At 43.1% G+C, this 19,378-nt stretch overlaps 1 protein-coding gene across 1 annotated transcript in view; it reads right to left on the reverse strand.

Annotated features, from left to right (window-relative positions):
• Positions 1-7,436: 7,436 nt before the first annotated feature.
• LOC142814643 (zwei Ig domain protein zig-8-like) overlaps positions 7,437-19,378 on the reverse strand; it is a 203,980-nt gene continuing 192,038 nt past the window's right edge. The window contains exons 4-5 of the mRNA XM_075893721.1: positions 17,903-18,199; positions 7,437-7,732 (exon numbers count right to left, since the gene is read on the reverse strand). Of these exons, the coding sequence (XP_075749836.1) occupies positions 7,596-7,732; positions 17,903-18,199 (434 nt within the window). The 3' untranslated portion in view covers positions 7,437-7,595. The remainder of the gene's footprint in view (positions 7,733-17,902; positions 18,200-19,378) is intronic.

Raw genomic sequence — 19,378 nt, forward strand, 5'->3', positions numbered from 1 at the left:
TTTGCGTCCAATCAGCGATGTTCTTCTGGCTGTCACACCCCGATCTGATTACGCTCCCACTGTTTTCTACAACTGCCACAAGGTCTATTTCTCGAATCGTTCATCATGTACGAGTGTCGTCAAGATGCAGATGGGCCGAAAAGCGCCGACATGGGAGTGTCCACGCTAAACGCGGGTAAAGGTACCGACACACCAAGAGAGATTGTGTAAGTATATAAATGCGTGCTTATATGTAGAAGAATACCTTCGGTTGCCGCAAGTTATAAGTATGAAAGTAGATGCGATTTTCATCACAACTGTTTATTCAGCCATCGTTTTGTTTCGACGGGAGCCCCGTATTTTTCAAAACATAAGCCCCACCTTAAATAGACGGGCCCCCGTCGAAATGTCAGCTGAATAAAAGCGGACCTACTTTCATACTATATATATATATATATATATATATATATATATATATATATATATATATATATATACAGTATTTACAATCTCTAGGCATAACATTCCTAGTATACAATGTAGCAGTTTGTATTTCTGTCATGTTTTGCATTGAACCTCTGAATTTGTGCGGTAAAAAACTTGTCAATTATAGTACTTCTGTGCATACACTTACTGTAAGTATTTTTCTTTTCACTTGTACTGCGTCAATTTGACGGTATATCTGATTTGACCATGTTCACAGGCAATGTTCCATGATCTATGCTTACTCATGTCCTCGTTGCTTGCCTTGTGTTAGGAACACTCGTGTTCTCCCCAAGTGACACACGTCACTTTTCTCCCGAGCCTGCCCTCATGCTTGAAATGAAAATAAATTGAAATGAATAATGTTATGAATTATTGCCGTTAGAGAATACAATTCAATTCTTCAATGTAGATTTTTTTGAAATTTCTGAAAAGCGCGTGGGCTGGAGCTACAGACCATGCCAAAAAAGAAATTGCTTGATTGATATGTGGGGTTAAACGTCTCAAGACCACCGTATGATTTTGAGAGACGCCGTAGAGGAGGGCTCCGGAAATTTCGACCACCTGGGGTTCTTTAATGTGTACCCAAATCTGAGGACACGGTTCTACAGCACTTTTGCCTAAATCAAAAATGAAGCTGCTGCAACTGGGATTCGATCCCGCGACCTGTGGGTCAGCAGCCGAGTACCTTAGCCACTAGACCACAGTGGTGGCACCTAAAAAACGAAATCCAGAGGTTATACACATTTTACAATAACAAAAACAATAATGCAGCCTCACCCTAATATCACCAAGCCTGAAGGCGATGCGGAGCTGGCTAGCCTTTTTTTTTTGACGTCATGTAAGAAGATGTTGTCGCACAAATTAGGCACCGGCTACACCTTATCCTTTAGAGATATCTAACATAGAGCACTTAGGTTTAAGGCTCCATGTGTATGAAGTCCACAGCACATACAATATACAATTATAACAACAAAATATACAGTATAACAGTTAAGACATGCAATGTCTATGTTGAAATACTTCTTTGTCTCACTTTTATTTTCTTTTTCCTTTCCTTTTTTTTACGTTTTGTATTTTCATTTGTGGCGTTTCTACAGGGGCTTTTTGAGAAATTCTTTTTATGTGCTTATGTCGACGCTGGTATAGGTTGGAAAGAAGGCGTTTATATGGAGAAATCATGAATATGCATTGGTTGCAAGGTTACTCCGATTCTTTCATACCTCGCCCATAATGACAGACACAAGTTTGGAAAGCTGCGTAGGTATTTCTATCGTTATGGCGTTTTGTTACGTGGACGAACGCTCGATTTTACTTTAGGGATGAGTACATTGAAACTGTGGGATCATCAGTGAGGAAAAATTTTCAAGTAAATAAAGGAGGGCTAAAGTTTATTTAAAAAGTTGCCTCAGAATAGTGGAATTTAATTTTTAGACATGTCTTTCACGTTTCTGAAAAACTACATAGGCTATAGAAGTGTTTTCTTAGATCTTTCAAACAGCTGTTGAACTCCTCGTCGAAGCACTCGAAGGTTGCAAAAAATGGTATTGCCACATCTTCCCTTCAGTAGGCCCTCACGAGGTCGTGTGAGCACTAATTGAGCGATGGCTTCAAAGCCAATTATGCGTGTGGTTTTAACGTAGGTTTTCCTCTTGTTGCACTGAACACTGTCACCCAACGTTTGGAGAAGTCTGTTAAGACCAATGATGGTTGCAGAAAGCGATGAAAAGAAACGTGTCGATATTGTACATTCATTGTGTATCTCACAGGCTGAAGAAAGTGTGATGTACACAAGGCGTTAATGTTGTTTTTACGACTTCGAATAAGCTGAGTAAGATTTGTACCACCAAGCAGAGAAAGAATGAGCGAGTGAATGAAATAAAAAGCTGACCAATATTTGTTGCGTAAAGCACACCCATAAATTCACTGATTGCTGTAAAGTGTGATTTTAATGTTCCTTTTAACGGTGGTTGTTCCACATAGCACACACGGGCCGTTGCATTAACCAGAGGTTATGAGACATAAGAGATCGCTAACAGGAGACTCATCTTCCTATCTATTTTTAAATTGTCCAGAGTGCGAGTGCGTGTCGAAATTCAATGAATACGCAATCTTGTAGCGGGATAGGAATGACGAAACATGTCTCATGATTGACGCATGACATATCGATAATAGTGGTTGCACATGCGTGAGCCAACCGTTGATTAACATGTACGAAGATTAAATCAGATGCCTTAAGAGTTATCTTTCACGTATGAGCCCAGTCATGCAAGGTTTCCCTATATTGATAGGTTTCCTTATTGCATGGCAATTCACAGATATGTTTTCGTACTCCCTATTTCCTTCCAGCTTCAAAGTTGTTAGTCGGTGTTTGTCTCCTTCATTCTTGCATCCATGTTCACACGCGGTATTTTAGGAAGTTCATAAAGTCTATCAATGCCCTTGAAGCTATTGCTGTTGCTTTCTTGTCCCGCATTGCGGACAATGCACACTCAAAAAAAAAAAGGATAAAAAATTATTGATTACTTGTTTGATGAGTCTGAGATAAATTATCGGATACATATGACAAATTTAAATGCCATTTAGGTGCAGATTTCTACGACGTTGGAATTTTCTACAGTAACCTGAGTAGTTTCTGCAATTATGTCGACAAGAGGGTTCTTTTTCTGTTCTGCTGGCTTATGACTTTTATCCTCACAATGTGCTCATTTCCGTTCACAAGAAGACAACGACATGGTTCCACAATTTCAACTTGGTATTTATTTACAAAATTTACATAACCAACTTCACTGTGTTAGTTGAAATGTAGGCGCACGCGGCACATGATTGAATTCTCCAACGATTCGAAAACAGCAGAGCGAATTTCAATAATGTTGAGCATACGTGTCTTTTTATTTTCTTCTCATTCTATATGTATAAAACTTCCATTAAAGTTTCTTCCTTTTTGAATAACAAGTTTATATTCACTTGAAGAAGCAATATATTCTTGAGCACTTGCACTTATTACTTACTTGGTTTTACCTGGTTTAGTTTTGTTACGTTGACTAGAATTTTCACAAATAAAAAGTTTCTTAGTCTGGCTGCAATTAGCGATACAACAATTGCCTACCTATATTATGTACATGCCACGGAAGTTTTATTTTGCATTTTAAAGAGCAATTTTTCAAGTCCTTCATTATTGAGTCTTTCGTCGGGCTTAATAAGCATACACCTTATTATGTACAATTTCTCCTTTGTCAGACATATAAGCAAGCAGCACTGCACAGAACGCTCTCTTGTTTAACTCGTCTGCCTCTTAGTTATCGCAAGATAGAGCACCTTCAACAAAAATTTCCTAGCGTGGTAAAGGATACCTAGGTTAACGATACATGCAGAGCGATAAAGTGCTTTTAAGACATCATTACAACCCGTAACAACGTGGCAGACACATTCGACCACTTTACAAACAGTCTTGGCCAACAAGAAATGCGCACGGCATTTTGTGTTCTTTTTTCTTGTTTTGCGCTTATCGTTGTTGGCTGCTCTGCTGATGAGTGGCCACTTAAACAGAATGTACAAAAGCTGCACCTGAACTACATTTACAACGCTGTGATGCTCACATGTGTCGCAAAGACCTGAGGTTCAAAGAACAGCATGGCCCCCTTGGAGTAACTGGGGCTCGTATATTTAAGATGGTTTCGTGATGAACGTGACCAAGTGGACCTGCAGAAAAAAAAAGCGAAATTCAATTATTAGCAACATTTTAACACTAATATCGCCGATTGTCTTCGTTTCTTGAGCCGCATTTCTGCACTAATGGAAGCGTTAATTACTCACGCTTTGCTCGGTACAATGTCGCAAACGCATTTGGTCTCTAATATGGATAAAGCACCAGACTGCTGGCCGTCAATATGGTTATGAGCTGGTTAACTGAGCGCGTAGTTAAGTTTGACAAAGCAAGGATGCCTCCATAAAAGGCTGATACAACTTTCTTCTATCCTCATGGTAGAGTTAAAAGTTTCACGAAAGCCGTTAGTGTGAAAATAGTGATGCACAGCTTAAAGCGGTTTATACATTACTCGACTTTGCTACACAAGCTTGGAATTAATGGTGGCGTGAGGCTGAAACAGTGCACTCCCCCCCCCCCCCCTTCGCTCAGCTTAAGGAACCAAAAGAGATTGTGTGTAGATGTCGCCACATGATGACTGTTCCACAGCACGCTCCCAAAATCTAATACTCAAAGAAGGGGATGTAAAATGCCCCCGCTTCGCAAAGCCTATTTATTAGGCTAGCTTTGCGGGTTTTTTTCTCGGCAACACGGTTTTCCTTTCACATTCTCCTACAGCGTGGTGAGAACAGTGCTAATAGGGATCTAAGATTAAAACAATTGATCCCTCCGTTTTAGCGTCTTTTTGAGTGTCACTAGGAAAGCCATTAGTCACTTTATAAGCAGAACAATGTATGGTGCTTATGTAAGAATAATACACGAATAGCTATCGTGTGCTCGTGTGCTATGGAGGATGGCCCGAGCTTATCCGAAACATGAGTTTGCACCGGGATTCCCCTATGGTGGTCATAGCATGAAGACAGTGCGGAGGACGTAGTAGCGTTCATAAACACTAGTGCAAGAATGCGAATGTCATCAGAAACGCATGCGAGACCTTTGCGGTGGTTATCAAAAAAAAAAAAACGCCGTGTGTGAACACGTAGGCGCCGTGACTTAGTCACCGTTTCAACAATGGAGCGACGTCAGCGTTATTGTCACACTATCTTTTTTCCAACTCAACATCGCGCCTCTCGCAGGTGTGTTCGTAGCCGTTTGTCCTCTTTCGGGCAATTTCTTTTGTTCCATCTGCCGCATGTTAATTTTCAACCTCGAAGGCAGCAAGAGTGCACACGCAGCACTATTATGCGGCTCGTTTCGCTTCCGTCAAATATCGCAGATAGATATCAAGACATATCGATGGTGACGCGGCTATGAGTAGATATGTCGTGAGTGCGATGATGTTGCCTGGTGCCGCCCGCTGGTGTTGCGGCGTGAACACGGCTCTTTGGCAAGAGTTAACATGGTGGGCGGACAACAGTGGGTGTCTGTCAATCAAACTGATTAACGTGTGAACTATAATACAAAGTCGTTGACCTTGAAAAGCCCCAATTCAACTCGTGACTGTGATGGTACTGGTGTGACTGTCAAGCGTTGCATGCGGTGGATCCTAAGCAGCAGCTTCTTTGGATCCGAAATAGTTTCTCCACCTTTCACTGCTTTCTCCACCTTTCACTACTTTGCGAGGCTGGAGACATAGACTATCATGTGATCACCTATAGCTAATTCCAGTATTGAAATTCGGTTGTCTACTCAGTGTACTTCGAGGTGAAGACTGCATCCGCTCTGTCTTAGTTTTGATTACACTGACAGTTTTTTCTAGATGGTTAAATTTTCAATTTACCTCACGTGTAGTAAGCATACATAATATAACTTCCTCGGGTGTAATTAGCATGGTCTTGATTAGTATGGAGCCTTTTATCATAACCCTAGGAAGAAGGATACCCATTATTTTTATATTAGTTAGCAAAGTATAAAAACTATCATCTTAGCATGGTTTGGCTAGAGTGTTAACAAGCATGCTTTAGTTACCACATCGTAGTTTTACCATTTTTATTAGCACGGTCTCATTATATGTGGTGTAATTACGTCAGTGTTACAAGGACTTGGCCTAATTAGCTTAGTCATATCATGTCCTGGCCTAACTAGTCAAGTATAGGTACCACCCAACCAAATGGCTAATTATCCGGTCACACGTGCTCGGGGAGCTGCAGACGAAGAAAGTGCGCACTGGCCGAGTAGCGCACTAGAATGTACCGCAAGACTTTGACTTGGGCGAGTTGGTATAATCTTACTTGGGAAAAAAACAGCGCAAAAATGTCGAATGTGTACTGGGTTTCTGTGTCTTCGTCCATTTTGCGCTGTTTTTCCCAGCTTAGAATGTTCAGGCTGACCATGATCATTATACATGTGGCATCAGGATTAATTGAGGTTGCGATGTTGTAATGCGCTCGATCGGAACTAATCTGAGAGGCCACCATTCTGTTTAATTCAAAGGATGCTTAGAGGAGGCATCAAAAGCTTCAAAAGAAATTTACACCGCCCGCACCTTATAAAATATCATCAGAGAATGTTTGTGAGACCTTTATACCATAAGTGAACTTTTGCACTCAGTGGAACGACAAAAAAATGAAAAAAATGCCTCTAGTTTGAAAAGAGCACCCAAATTTGTCGACCGTCCTTTACGATGCCGCGTTGCATCGTAACCATTGAAACGCAGCGCATTCAGGGGTGGGCATGACCTACTCGTACTGTTGGCTCGTTCAACAGGGTGTGTCTCCAGAGCTTCGAAAGATACCGATTTTAACAACACTCGAGCAATCCAGCATAGCACTCTTGTACCGTATTCCCTGAAAACACAAGGTATCACGAAGAGGCACGCGAGAGCCTTATCTTCGCATACTCACCGGTGCACCATCAATGTAGTGGCTGAATGTAGGTGTTGAAGTTGTATCGTAATGTTGTGTTCAGGTCCACAAGTTGCCGTGGGCTTCAAGCTTCAAACTTCTTCCATCGTAGGTTTTCCTTTACCGATTCCCCATGTCACTGCTTTACCGATTTCACTGAATCGCCACCTCGCGTCATCACGTTTTTCTTGTCGTATGCGTTGGTTAGCCTCTTCTACGTAGTTTTTTTTTCTATTATACACTAATACAGCTCTCAAGCTGAAACTCTATAGAACATACATCGAGTATCACGAACAGTCATTTGAGTCTTGTGCACAATCGTGGCCAGGTCCAATGAAAAGCCGTCAATGAACGGGAAACTAAAACACATAAAGTTGACTAGAGAGAAACTGAGTGAGAAAAAAAAACGGCATCGGCGATGAACGATGTGCACGAGCGTTTCTCGCGAGTCTCTCGTTCGGCTTGTTGACAATGTCATCTGGCGGGCAGCCCTCTCTGTGGAGTCATCCGTGTTTTCTCCGTGGATTTCGATTCAGAGGGTCGCAGCGTTCGCTTCACAAGAACAAGCCTTAGTGGACGATTGTTTAGCGCACCGTCGACGCAGCAGCTTCGACGCCTTGTGTGCAAGCAGGGCCCAAACTCTGTTACCTCAGCCTGGCACACGCAGTCGCCAGACAAAGGGCGAGAAGAACACCGAATTCGGTGAGCACCGTCGCCACTTCCGGAGGGCTCGAGGACGAAAGGGGCTTCCCGTCATGCTGCATTGCCGCTGGCTTCTCGCCTGCGATAGAAGAAGCAATCAGAAGTAAGGAATGCGAGACATCCAAGTTCAGAGAGAAAGATAGAGACAAAGAAAGAGCAATTCGTTAATGGGATGTTGGAGATAGTAGCTTGTCTATTCGCCTGACAGGCTAGTCCAGGTCCTACGTGATGGTTGGGAATATACACCTAGACCTGGGCAGAGATACAACTGTTCAGCTCATATACTTTGTTCAACGCGTTCAAGTTTGTACTCAACAGTTCTAGATGTTAAACATGCAAAAAATAAACGTAAGTAATCATGGAATGCTTTGCGAAATTGGCGAAAAAACCTTAAACTGAATTTTTTCACGCTGTATAGCATTATAAAACCGGCATTGAGCAAGAAAAGTGTTTAAGGTTACCCACTTACATCTCGTCGACACGTGATCATGCTCTGAAAGTTCGACAATTTCTTTTTAAGGGTGACGTCATCAGGTATTCTTTTTTTCTTAGACGAGCTATAAGAGAGTGGGATGCTCTATCGTAAGACGTTGTAGACATTTTTAACAACGATGTGTTTTGCCACGCTTTGTGAGGGTGTTTACTTAGTATATTTTTTGGTATGTAACCCCCTTTCCTCTGCTAGCTGTAATGCCCAGTGGGGCGATGTAGGTATGCAATGCATAAAAAAAAAAAAACTCAGCTCAACTGATAAACACACAATAGCCCACACAGCCACAGAAACACACACTGTCTGCGCAGTTTCGTTAAGGCTTGGGGTCTGCAAAAATGAATGAACACCCTGAAGATTGTACTAAAAGAAGCTATTTTAAAGCCGGTGCTTAGTGGCTCTAAATTGTCCATGTTCTGCATAACGCCAGGAGCTTTTGTGATTACGTTTATTGTCAGCACCATGGTTGCCAATAATATGGCATAACACAACCTCCCTACCCTGTTCACCTTATTGGAGGCCACGATTCCAAAGCGATTGCAGAATTACTTGTTTCTGCGATCAACTCAGCTTTCGTGAAACCCTCTACGCGATAGTCAAACTTTGGTATTTCACTCTTTCTATCATCGAAACATGTCACTCTCAAAGGAGGTGATTGTACAGAAGCTCTAAACTTATGTACCGGAGTTTTGAGGAGAAAGCATGCATTTGTTCATATAAGTGCGTATATTTTTTTGTTCTGACCACATTTTTTAGTGCCTAAATGCTCAATGAATGTAGGTAGCAACCTAATCATCAATATAATTGATAGGTATATAAAATGGATATTTCTATAAACCAGTTCTTTATATCAGTGTTGCCCTCTGTGTGAGGTATTGGACAAGACCGCCGAAACGTTAAGGAGCTGCGATAAATATTGTAGGATCCAGAAGTGTTCGTTGAAGTAAACTTCTTGATAGTGGCAGTGTGCAATAGTCGCAAACGTACTCCGCGAATAAATGTCTCCACAAAAAAACACAACGCGTGAGAAATGCGGCAATGCTTGTGAAATCGATCACTGTTAGGCGAAACGGCTCACTTACAACTACTGAAGACACCAAGGAAATTGTGACCGTCGGCTTACAAAAGACACTCTGTCTTTCGCGCTCGACTCGTCAAATACGGAGTTACTATACTGCACAAAACTGTTGTCAAAACAAAACTTGAGTGGAGTGTGGAGCCTGCATAAGGAACGTAGACCTATTTCTTTATACGCTTCTCAATACGTTTTGCGAGCGAACGCAACTTGCTACGCGAAACGTTCGAGACACTAGATAGTAGACCTTTTTCCGAAGAGACGATACTTGGCTCATGGCTCTACGCGTCGCTGGCCAGCAAAGCGACGCGGGCACTGCTAAGTTTTCTAAAGACGACCGGACTACGCGACCGCTTATAAGCGTGCATTGGACAAGGTCACATCTACACACACGTTGCCCTTCACTTCTCTCTCTCTTCTCCTTTAATCCCCTCACCCCTTCCCCCAATGCAGGGTAGCAAACTGGACGTGCGTCTGGTTGACCTCCCTGCCTTTCATTTCTTTCCTTCCTCCTCCTCAATACGGTTAACGTTCCTTTAAATTACGCTCAACAGATTCATATTTGATAATTATAGCTAAACAACTAGCGTCAGATAGGTGAAAAGCGCGTTTGAAGTATCAATGATCATGATTTTTTCGCAAAACCTGTAGTCTCTCTCAATATCCCAGAACCTAGCTATTTCAATATATCCCAGAATCTTCGGTGCACTTATTATTTCACTGATAGTGACTTGATCACTGAATAAATGGGCATAGTACGCAGCTGACATGCTGTATATGAAGGTATTTCTTTGTAACCCCCCTTTTTTTTAATTTTGTGCTAGTAATCATTCTTCCGAAGAAATCATCGGTCATGTGGGCAACATTTAAGAAGCCAAAATATGAAGACTTTATATAGATTACCTTTTATAGTACATGTTCTCTAGAGAGGGCTCTACACAGCGCTCTATAAACCAATTGCTACGGCAACGCCTCTTTTAAATCTGATGTGTGTCACCAGTTTCTCGATAAAAAATATGCCCTTAATAACAAATATTGACTTGATGGGTATATCTTATGTGAAGAGAGGGTAAGTAATAAGATATAGGAAAAAATTTATGAAAAAAAAATTGTCCACTGTTTACGCAAATGTTGACGGCAGCAAAAGCTAACTCAAGTGTGGTTCCACGCAGCATGAACATCTTTTTTTTTGCCGTTAGAAATACATTTAGAACATTAGGAAGCCTAAATATCAACCATCTGATCGAGAAATAATGCTTCTCAAAAACAACGCATCTCAAAACTGTGCGCGCCAATAAACTGCGCTATGGGAGTCGGCGGGAAAAACATTTGCGAGAACCGCTTGGCGAAGCGCGATTAAATCTACTTCCACGCGAAAGTAGCTCAGCCATCGTCCTTCCCGGCCGTGTTACGCAGTAGTGCACTCAGGCTGCAGTAGACGAACATACACATCAAAACGACGAGCATAATAAAAGAATAAATCCTGCAGCCGATTGGATTTGCATCAGTTCCTTCCACGCCCCGTTCTGCTTCGCACGTGCACTCTCCGTCGGCATAGTACGCCTTGCTGCGGCATTCTGTTTTCACTTACAAAAAAAAAAGGAGGTTTTAGGGGGAGGCAGGAAAAAGAGAAAAAAAATGCTTGCCATATTTTATATATTAACCAGAAAGACATAACAAAAATAAGGTTGGAAAATTCAAAGTCCATTCTAGGACATAAAATTTAATAAAAAGCCGTGCCGCCGGGGAGAACCCTTCCAAGATGCGAACGAAAGAGAGAGAGAGAGAGAGAGAGAGAGAGAGAGAGAGAAAAAAGTAGAAAGTGAACTCAGGGTGGTCGATATTGGGGTCCATGCCATGGAACGAGTGGCAGCACATTCCATAACGCCTCACAGCGCCAGAGACTGACGAGGAAAAAAGAAAGTGGGGCTGTGTATGGAACAGCATATCGCCACTGACGCCCGCGCAAGAGCGCCACTCCGCGCACGGAGGCGTCGTTCTGTTTTATTTCATGACGCCCTTGTGTCTTTCCCCCTTGCCATCACTAAGAGCCATTTAGATTCGCGAAATATCAGCAATTCAATGCCGACGCCCGGGGAGCGCTGAGGCAAGGGCCGGTAGCGGGAGAATATCCGCCTGTGTAGGGCACGCAACCAAGCCATATATACAGCAGAAACGTAGCAACGGCGAAAAGCAATAACGCGCACTATATGCGACTCTGCCAGTCAGAGAAATGGGCGCGCGAGAACGAGAGAGAAGCTGAGGAGGTGAGATACATAGAAGTGTTTTATAACTGACAAGCTCTCGCTGCCAACGACCTGAAGGAGGTTGCGGTAGACTGCAACCTCCTTCGCCGGCTGCACCAAATGCATCTTGGTAACAGGTGCCGGCCTGTCGTTCGCAAACGCGGAAATAGTCATGTCCGGAATAGCCGGAAGTAGATGCAAGGGAGAAAGAGGTAAAGGAAAGGAAAGGAAGTCAAGCAAAAGCGTATGCCGTCTCCTACCTTACAAAGAGGCAAGCGGGTTGACTGGTGAAAAAGAGAATGCCCATCAAGCCCACACAAGTATTGAGACCGATGTAAGATGAAACCAAGAAAAAAAAAACAATATTATGCTTTCTCAGTTGTCCCCATTTCCGTCGGTGGGATCCGTACTCACGACCGTTGTGTGTTGTGGGCTCGGATATCAGTCACGGAAATGGTGTATTTTAATCCTCTTTAATTCCTTTCAATTCAAGTGAGCAAAAATCATTACACTACTGTTAGAGAGAGGGAGAGAGAGAAATAAATAAAAGGAAGAGATGGAGAGCTTGACTTAGAAGGACTGGTTTGCTACCCTGTACATGGGTGGGGAACTAAGGGTCGGAAAAAAGATGGAGACGGAGAGATATGCCTATTTCTTACTCAAAATTTAAACAATCCTAAATCTCTATAATTTATGTAATTAGAAAAAATACACATGCACACACATGCAGGGCGTTCCAATCACAGTCGTTTGGAGAGGCTTGTTGAACGCAAGCCTTCTTCTGGGACAGTTAAGAATCCTTCTAATACAGATCCATGTGTAAGTGTTGTCCTAATTGTCTTTGAATTTCTTGATTGGCATATAATTCAGAAAACGAAGTGATGGAACGATTCATTCCCCTACTTTAGCACTATCAACGCCACAGTTAGCCATTAATGTTCTCAGAGTTAGACCGTTTAGCTTGAAGGGTGGCGCTCTAACACTAATGCGGAAAACTGAAAAGTGGTTCTTCAGAATCTTGCAAGGCGTCGAAATGTTTTAGAAAGCGAAATTGGTTCGTTATATATATCGATAGAGTAACCACCCCGGAAAGTTGGTCCTGGTTTCGATTCCCGAACCAAGACCCCTTTTGAGAAACTTAGCAACTTCATCTCTGACGAACCACTATGCATTTTCTTGCGGCTGGCTATACTACAAAGGAGTGTTCGTATAATCCTCCCTAACTTATGCGGATCACTTCGAAAGCTTTAACAACCCCCACTACGACATCGACGACAGCAGAGCTCACCGCGCCTGAAGTCGCATTGTATTGCATCAGCGATGAACGGGCACAAAAATAGACCAGGTTCGGTGACTCAATAGTGGCACTGTGGCACGGCAGTGTCTTCTGTCACTTTCACGCCATGGCCCACATGAGCGAATGATATATAGCTCAAATTGCAGAAGAGTTGGCTCATTTAACTGAGAAAAGATAACAAATTACTTTTCATTGGTTTTCAAGTGAATGATCGGTAATCCCCACCGCGGTGGTTTTCGGCTACTGACCTGCAGGTCACGGGATCGAATCCCGGCGGTGGCGGCTGCATTTCCGATGGAGGTGGAAATGTTGTAGGCCCGTGTGCTCAGATTCGGGCGCGTGTTAAAGAACCCCAGGGGGTCTAAATTTCCAGAGCCCTTCACTACGGTGTCTCTCACAATGATATGGTGGTTTTGGGACGTTACACCTCACATATCAATTGAGATTATCGGCAATGAACGGGTTGATCAAGCTGCCCGTTCACTCCTAGATAAAACAATGAAACATTAATACCAGTCTCCAGGACTGACGCTGCAAAGAAACTCCACGTGCTTGCTCACCGTTGCACCACGACCATGTTCCTTAGACTCAAATCTCAGTCTTCGAATTCCTCCAACACTTCACGGAGCTGGCGCTACTCTTAGCATTCTGTAGTTGGAGTGGCATTTATTTATGTGTATGTCTCCCGCATATAAATAGCTCCCGCAGCCTTTGACTACAGCGGCTGTTATAAAATGATACAAATTATCCTTTGAGACTGCCCACAGTATACTGTACGCAGAGACAGTCGCTTTGCAATGCACTCGATAAATTGGGTGACAGAACACTGTCGGGTAAAAATGTTGCTGCGTTGACAGGACTTTAAGCCACAAATAAAGGCTGTGCAAGCGCTACTATTTGTCCATTCTACCAATAAATGAAAATGGGTCTAATTGGAACGTCTTGCACGTGTGCGCATTTTCTCGTTTTGCTTTTTATTTAATCCCTTTCTCTCGCTGCCCTTTTTCCAACCCCTATTTTCTCCACCTCTATGCAGGGTAGCAAACTGGTTATTAAAAACTTTCGATCATTGTCGACCGTCCTGCAGCATTGGCATAGGAGTCGAGTCCGTCCGTCTGTCTATCTGTTAATCTGTTCATCTGTTGATCCATCCATTCGTCCATCCTTCCATCCGTCCGTCCGTCCGTCCGCCTGTTTGTCTGCCTGTCCGTCTGTCTGTTTGTCCCTCTGTCCGTCCGTCCGTCCCTCTGTCTGTCTGTCTGTCTGTCTGTCTGTCTGTCTGTCTGTCTGTCTGTCTGTCTGTCTGTCTGTCTGTCTGTCTGTCTGTCTGTCTGTCTGTCTGTCTGTCTGCATCTGTACAGTGAGTCAGAACTAGGTGGTCACGTATACCAAGCGAGACATGCATGTATGTACCAACTCACGGCTTAAGAAGCTTCGCCCCATAAAAAGAAGATTGCTTCTAGCTTCCGGTCGTCTTGGGTGAACTCGTAAAGGGCGCTGCGAGTGTTTTGTACTAGGTTATCCTCCCTGCATTTTTCTTTTCCTCTACTTATTTCTCGCTTTTTTTTAACAGTCAATCAAACATAAATATAGAGAACAGCTCTGCGAAACAGCTTTTGAATAGTTTACGCATTCGCGGTCTATAGTTTAATTAAAATTACTTGTTAGGCAATTTTCGAAAATATCCCGATGAAAGGATGAAATGCGAAACATGGTAGTCTTTTAGGCATAAAACGAGCTCATTTGTAAAGTGCGCAGTAACGTTGGAGCAGAGCTTGGTTCTATATATGCTCTTTATCTTTGCATAGCAAGACTAGACAGCATATTCAATATGCTATTACCAAGGAAGTGCATTACGAAATAGAACGACTACATTAACGTATGCTTTGGGATATAAGAACAATAAGTATGAGTGATGATGAGGCGGTTTTCACGTCCCAACTAGTGCGGACGGCAAAGCAGCTGTGAGAGAAAAAATACATCTCGCACGTTAAAAAGTGCAGATGGAAATGGGAACATCAGGCCAATATTTATGCATTTGAGAAGAAAAATCTGAATCAGAACTGTTTCGCGAGTTTCCCGTGCCAGTTTCAGAAACAAACTTGGTTTCTAATCTCGTTTTAAGCTTTGCAAGATCTGCTCCGTTATCTATTGTGCTCGAAGCAGAGCGACTTTGCTGTTACTGAGAGCAGAAGAAGGAAATCAGAAAGCACTGCTTAACACGTAATCTTCCAGTTTTTTTAATGACTTCGCATGAACAATGAGGTGTGCTTAATAGCATATTGATAAGCTCAGAAAGCAGATGTTAAAGAAAGACCGGTTCCTTGAGAAATAACTGTACTTACCACAGCCAGCCCAGTGTCGGCTATAACTCGTGCTTCGTGGCGTCTCTAATGCAGCTGCTTTGTAGTTATATTCTGCCTTTACCAGCGATATATTCTTAATTTACTTTACCATTTAAAATACCGCCAGACCTACGCGGAACGCGCAGCACTGTCACAGCGCAAGTTGGAAGAGCGGCCTTTCAGAGCCTTTCTTAAACGCTCTTTAGGTAACTATCACGCACATTTGCAGAATACTCACTGCGTGATTAATCACTGCGTTGTACGAAGGCATTCACGATGCGGTCTTCTGTCACTATTTGGAAAAGCGTGGTAACTGCTGCACACTTGCAAGGAACTTTCTGGATTTTTTTTTTGCTGTGCTTGACGACGATGAAAAATTATGGCAGAAGCTTTTGAAAACCCCGCAATCCCCCACAATAGGTAAGTGTCACAGTTAATATGGAAACAAGATATATAGACTCAGATCTATCGCAGGCTATTGAAACTGCTTTGCAAAAGGCAGTACAGACTAGTACAGAACCTGCAGTATCCGACAATATTAGTGATGCCACTCAGCTATGCAATGTAGTGTTGGACGAACTGTCTACATCTGCAGACAAGGCTAAGCAGTAAGGGACACAGATGCACTTGCACTGCATACGCCTCAGCCTAGCACAAGTGCTACAATGAATATAGAACTCAATATGCGAACTAATAAACGTACCAGATCTCCTATCTCCACCCATCTCAAGTTCAAAACTAAACAGAATGAATCAGCTATTTCGCGTAAAGATGCTAACAAGGGCGCGACATGCTCCTCTGCGGTGCGCTCAACACCATAGGTCGGTTGAGGGTACTACAACTGAACTGGTGTTCTATAATCTCAGCCTCAACTGATTTACATTACTTTTGGAATAATTTTAATCTGGATAATACGATTCTCCTACAAATTTGGCTCACATAAGATAAAAATGTCCATCTTGCATGTTTTTGTTCTTTTCGATTAGATCGCATAACACGTGGTGTTAGTTTAATGATCATTGTATCAAGTAACTTATGCAATAGGGCGAAATTTTTTTTCAGAATTGTAGACTCGGATTGAGAAGTTGTAGCATTAGGCTTGTGTGTCCCCGGATACCACCATTTTTCAATTATGAATTGCTACTTCCCCTCCGGTGTGCAAATGTACGCGTTATCTTGACAGTGTTTTGGTAGCATGTAGAAAGGAAATTGTACTCACATGAGACTTTAATTCACAATATTTTTCTTAAAGCCTAAGAACAGATTCTTGTGGTAGGTGACCGTGGGAATGTTGTATGCCCATGTGCTTAGATTTCGGTGCACGTTAAAGAACTCCAGGTGGTCGTAATTTCTGGAGCCCTCCACTACGGCGTCTGTCATAATAATATGGTGGTTTTTGGGCGTTAAACCCCACATATCAATCAATAAAAGGCTGCTTTTTCTAGCTTTCGCTGTGACTGTGCTGCGCCTTCCGCGCAGGCCTGGCTTTTTTTTCGTTTACTAAATTTGTTTTTATTTTGCGCCGTAGTGATTACGCACACTGGTGGTGGTGGTGGTGGTGGTGGTGGTTGTGCCGGTGGACAACTAAGGCGCGTACGTAAACCATGTTGTGATCTTATAAATGATTTCAATGTAAGAAGGAGCTCAGTGATCATATCTTGGCGAGAAATGTTTTGTAGTTGTACTGAGAATGTACTCACTACACCATTAATCATTGCGTAGTACGCAGGCATTCACTATGCGGTCTTTTGTGACTATTTCGAAAAGCGTGGTACCTGCTGCACACTTGCAAGGAACTTTATGGATTTTTTTGGTTTTTTTTTGCTATGCTTGACGACGATAAAGAATTATGGCAGAAGCTTTTGGAAACCCCACAATCCTCCACAATGGGTATGTGTCACTGTTAACAAGGGAACAAGGTATATAGACTCATATCTATCGGAATTGATGCTTTTCAGGTGTTTTACTTGTCATGTCTATTCTCTCTTCTTCATCATTCATTGTTTATGTTGTTGTTTTTATCGTGTTCAATAGTATATACTTACTTGAGCTCCAGAAATACTTCCAAATATTCAAGAAACGTACGCCTGGCTAACCTAAAACCTGCTTGAACAGGTGCAGTGCATTACGGGAAAGAAGAAACCGTCGAGGAGAGTGACACCACAGGACAGAGCGCTAACTTCAACGGAGCTTTATTAGAAAAAATGCCCCAAGCATAAAAAACTGGGTGTAGTTTTCTAAATCAGGTGCATTATCTCTAAAACCTTGGTCTGTGACGTTACAATAGCATTGTCTAATCTTGGTGTTATTTTCGAGTGGTTTTGTATGCTTGCGCAAGTCTACGTATCTGATGCACTTTGCCATTAAAGCTCAGTTATAACTTAGCGCTCTGTCCTCTGGCGTCGGTTCGCTCGGCCATTTCTTCTTTCCCGTATAGCGCTATACCAGTTCAATTACGACGAACCAACTCGCCCTATCTTCAACATTTGTGTAACATAAATGTCGCATTTACTCTGTATGCATATGCAGGAAGCAAACGGTAAAGCACATGACCTATTGAAAATAGAAATGTAGCTCTGTGAAGCGACCTTGAATTTTTGGTTTTTGTTTTCTTTGTTATATATGCGTATAAAATCTACCAGCAGAGAAGTGAAGTGAATAAACCAGAAAATTAAGTCAGTGACAAGCGTTGAACATGGAATACATTCTCGTGTACAATGATGCCCTGGCATTAGTATTGCGTTCATGTGACACCTATTGCCTCGCTTATTTCTCGCTAACAAGACATGCCCTTACCGTTCACGACATGGACGCTGATGGACACAGGCTCGGCGTTGGCCGGGTCACAGGTGTAGTTTCCTGAGTCAAGTGAGACTGCCTTGCGGATATAAAGTCGGCTAATGGTTCTGTCTGGTCCACCTTTGTGCAGCGTGATCTCTCCCTTGGCCGACACGTAGTTGATCATGCGATCGTTGTGGTACCAGAAGACAAAATGCGGTGGCTCAGGGCTTCGGCTTATCTCGCATGTCAGGTTAATGGAGCTCCCCGTGCGAATGAAGAGGTCCGGACCTCCTTCGATGACCGCTTTTGCCACTGCGATAAAAAAGACAAGATTGATGTCGAATGGTCGCAGCAGCCAACGGTTGTATCGACGCTCAATGTGCGGCAGTACACAAAATTTGGAGAAGTAAGCCGCAGTGGCTGCCATGACTCTGGCGTCACGGTGATCGCTTGCTGTCTTCGAAAACACGGTGAGTATATTCGAAAAAAGGGCTTATCGAAACAGCGAATTGAATGTCACATCATGCGAATTTCCCTCGGCACTCCGTTGCCCACTTGTTCACAATACAATCTTGACCAAATGCAGAGGCATGGCCATAAGAATAAGCCAGTAAAAAAATAAAGTAATTATTTCAAGGCACAAAATGACCGAAAGCTGGTAAACCTGTTCTATGACATTAACATCCTGGGATGCTGCGTGTTCGCTGAGCAGTATTGAAGAATTACTCCCGCTTGACCACGTACCAGTAGAAAGCAATAATCACTGTGCTCCCTAAGCAGGTTTCTGGAATTGGGCTTTTGATCGAAGCTTAGGAGAGTGCCGCATCAGGGCGCGAACGTGCCTGGCATATTATTACTCTGTAACAGCGTTTGTTACGCGTAGGACTCCATCTATATCTTGCAAATAAAACACCCTATCACCCTGTGTCGCTCGGCGTCCAGCCAGTGCACCTTACAACACTTGTACGAAAGTAAAGCACTGCTTCAGCGAGAACGTTTGGATGCGTGGTTATAATGACTGCGACACGTGCTGTGGAGGTTCAAGCTTTAGGGGCGAATGAACGGTGCTCATTCGGGCGAAGCGACAACTCGGTAGCCTATTAACAGATGCGTCGGTCTCCCAATTGTCGAGCAGAGCCTCCAAGGGTGGGCTTGCGCTTATGACCCTGCTAATGCCAGCGGTCATTGTGAGGCCCGCAACGACTAGAGAAATGATGAGGGTGGGGGCAAACTATCAAGGACCGGGGTGCAAGAATGATAATCAAGATGGCAAGGGCGTTGCGGTGTGGGCCTCCGGCGGCCGACTAAGTCGGGGCAAGCATTGCCGCGAGACAAAAGGAACGGGTTATCCGCCTCGTAGAAAGAAGAAAGGGGGGCGAATGGAGAGGGCAATATTGCTAATGAACCGGTTCTTTGTTTTCATTGGGTCTCGATAGTGTGTGGGTTCCTCTGTGTTGCCCCGAGAACCGCTCGGCAGCTGCGTTTATTTCC

The sequence above is a fragment of the Rhipicephalus microplus genome, chromosome 1, assembly GCF_043290135.1.
Source record: "Rhipicephalus microplus isolate Deutch F79 chromosome 1, USDA_Rmic, whole genome shotgun sequence".
Taxonomy (NCBI): domain Eukaryota; kingdom Metazoa; phylum Arthropoda; class Arachnida; order Ixodida; family Ixodidae; genus Rhipicephalus; species Rhipicephalus microplus.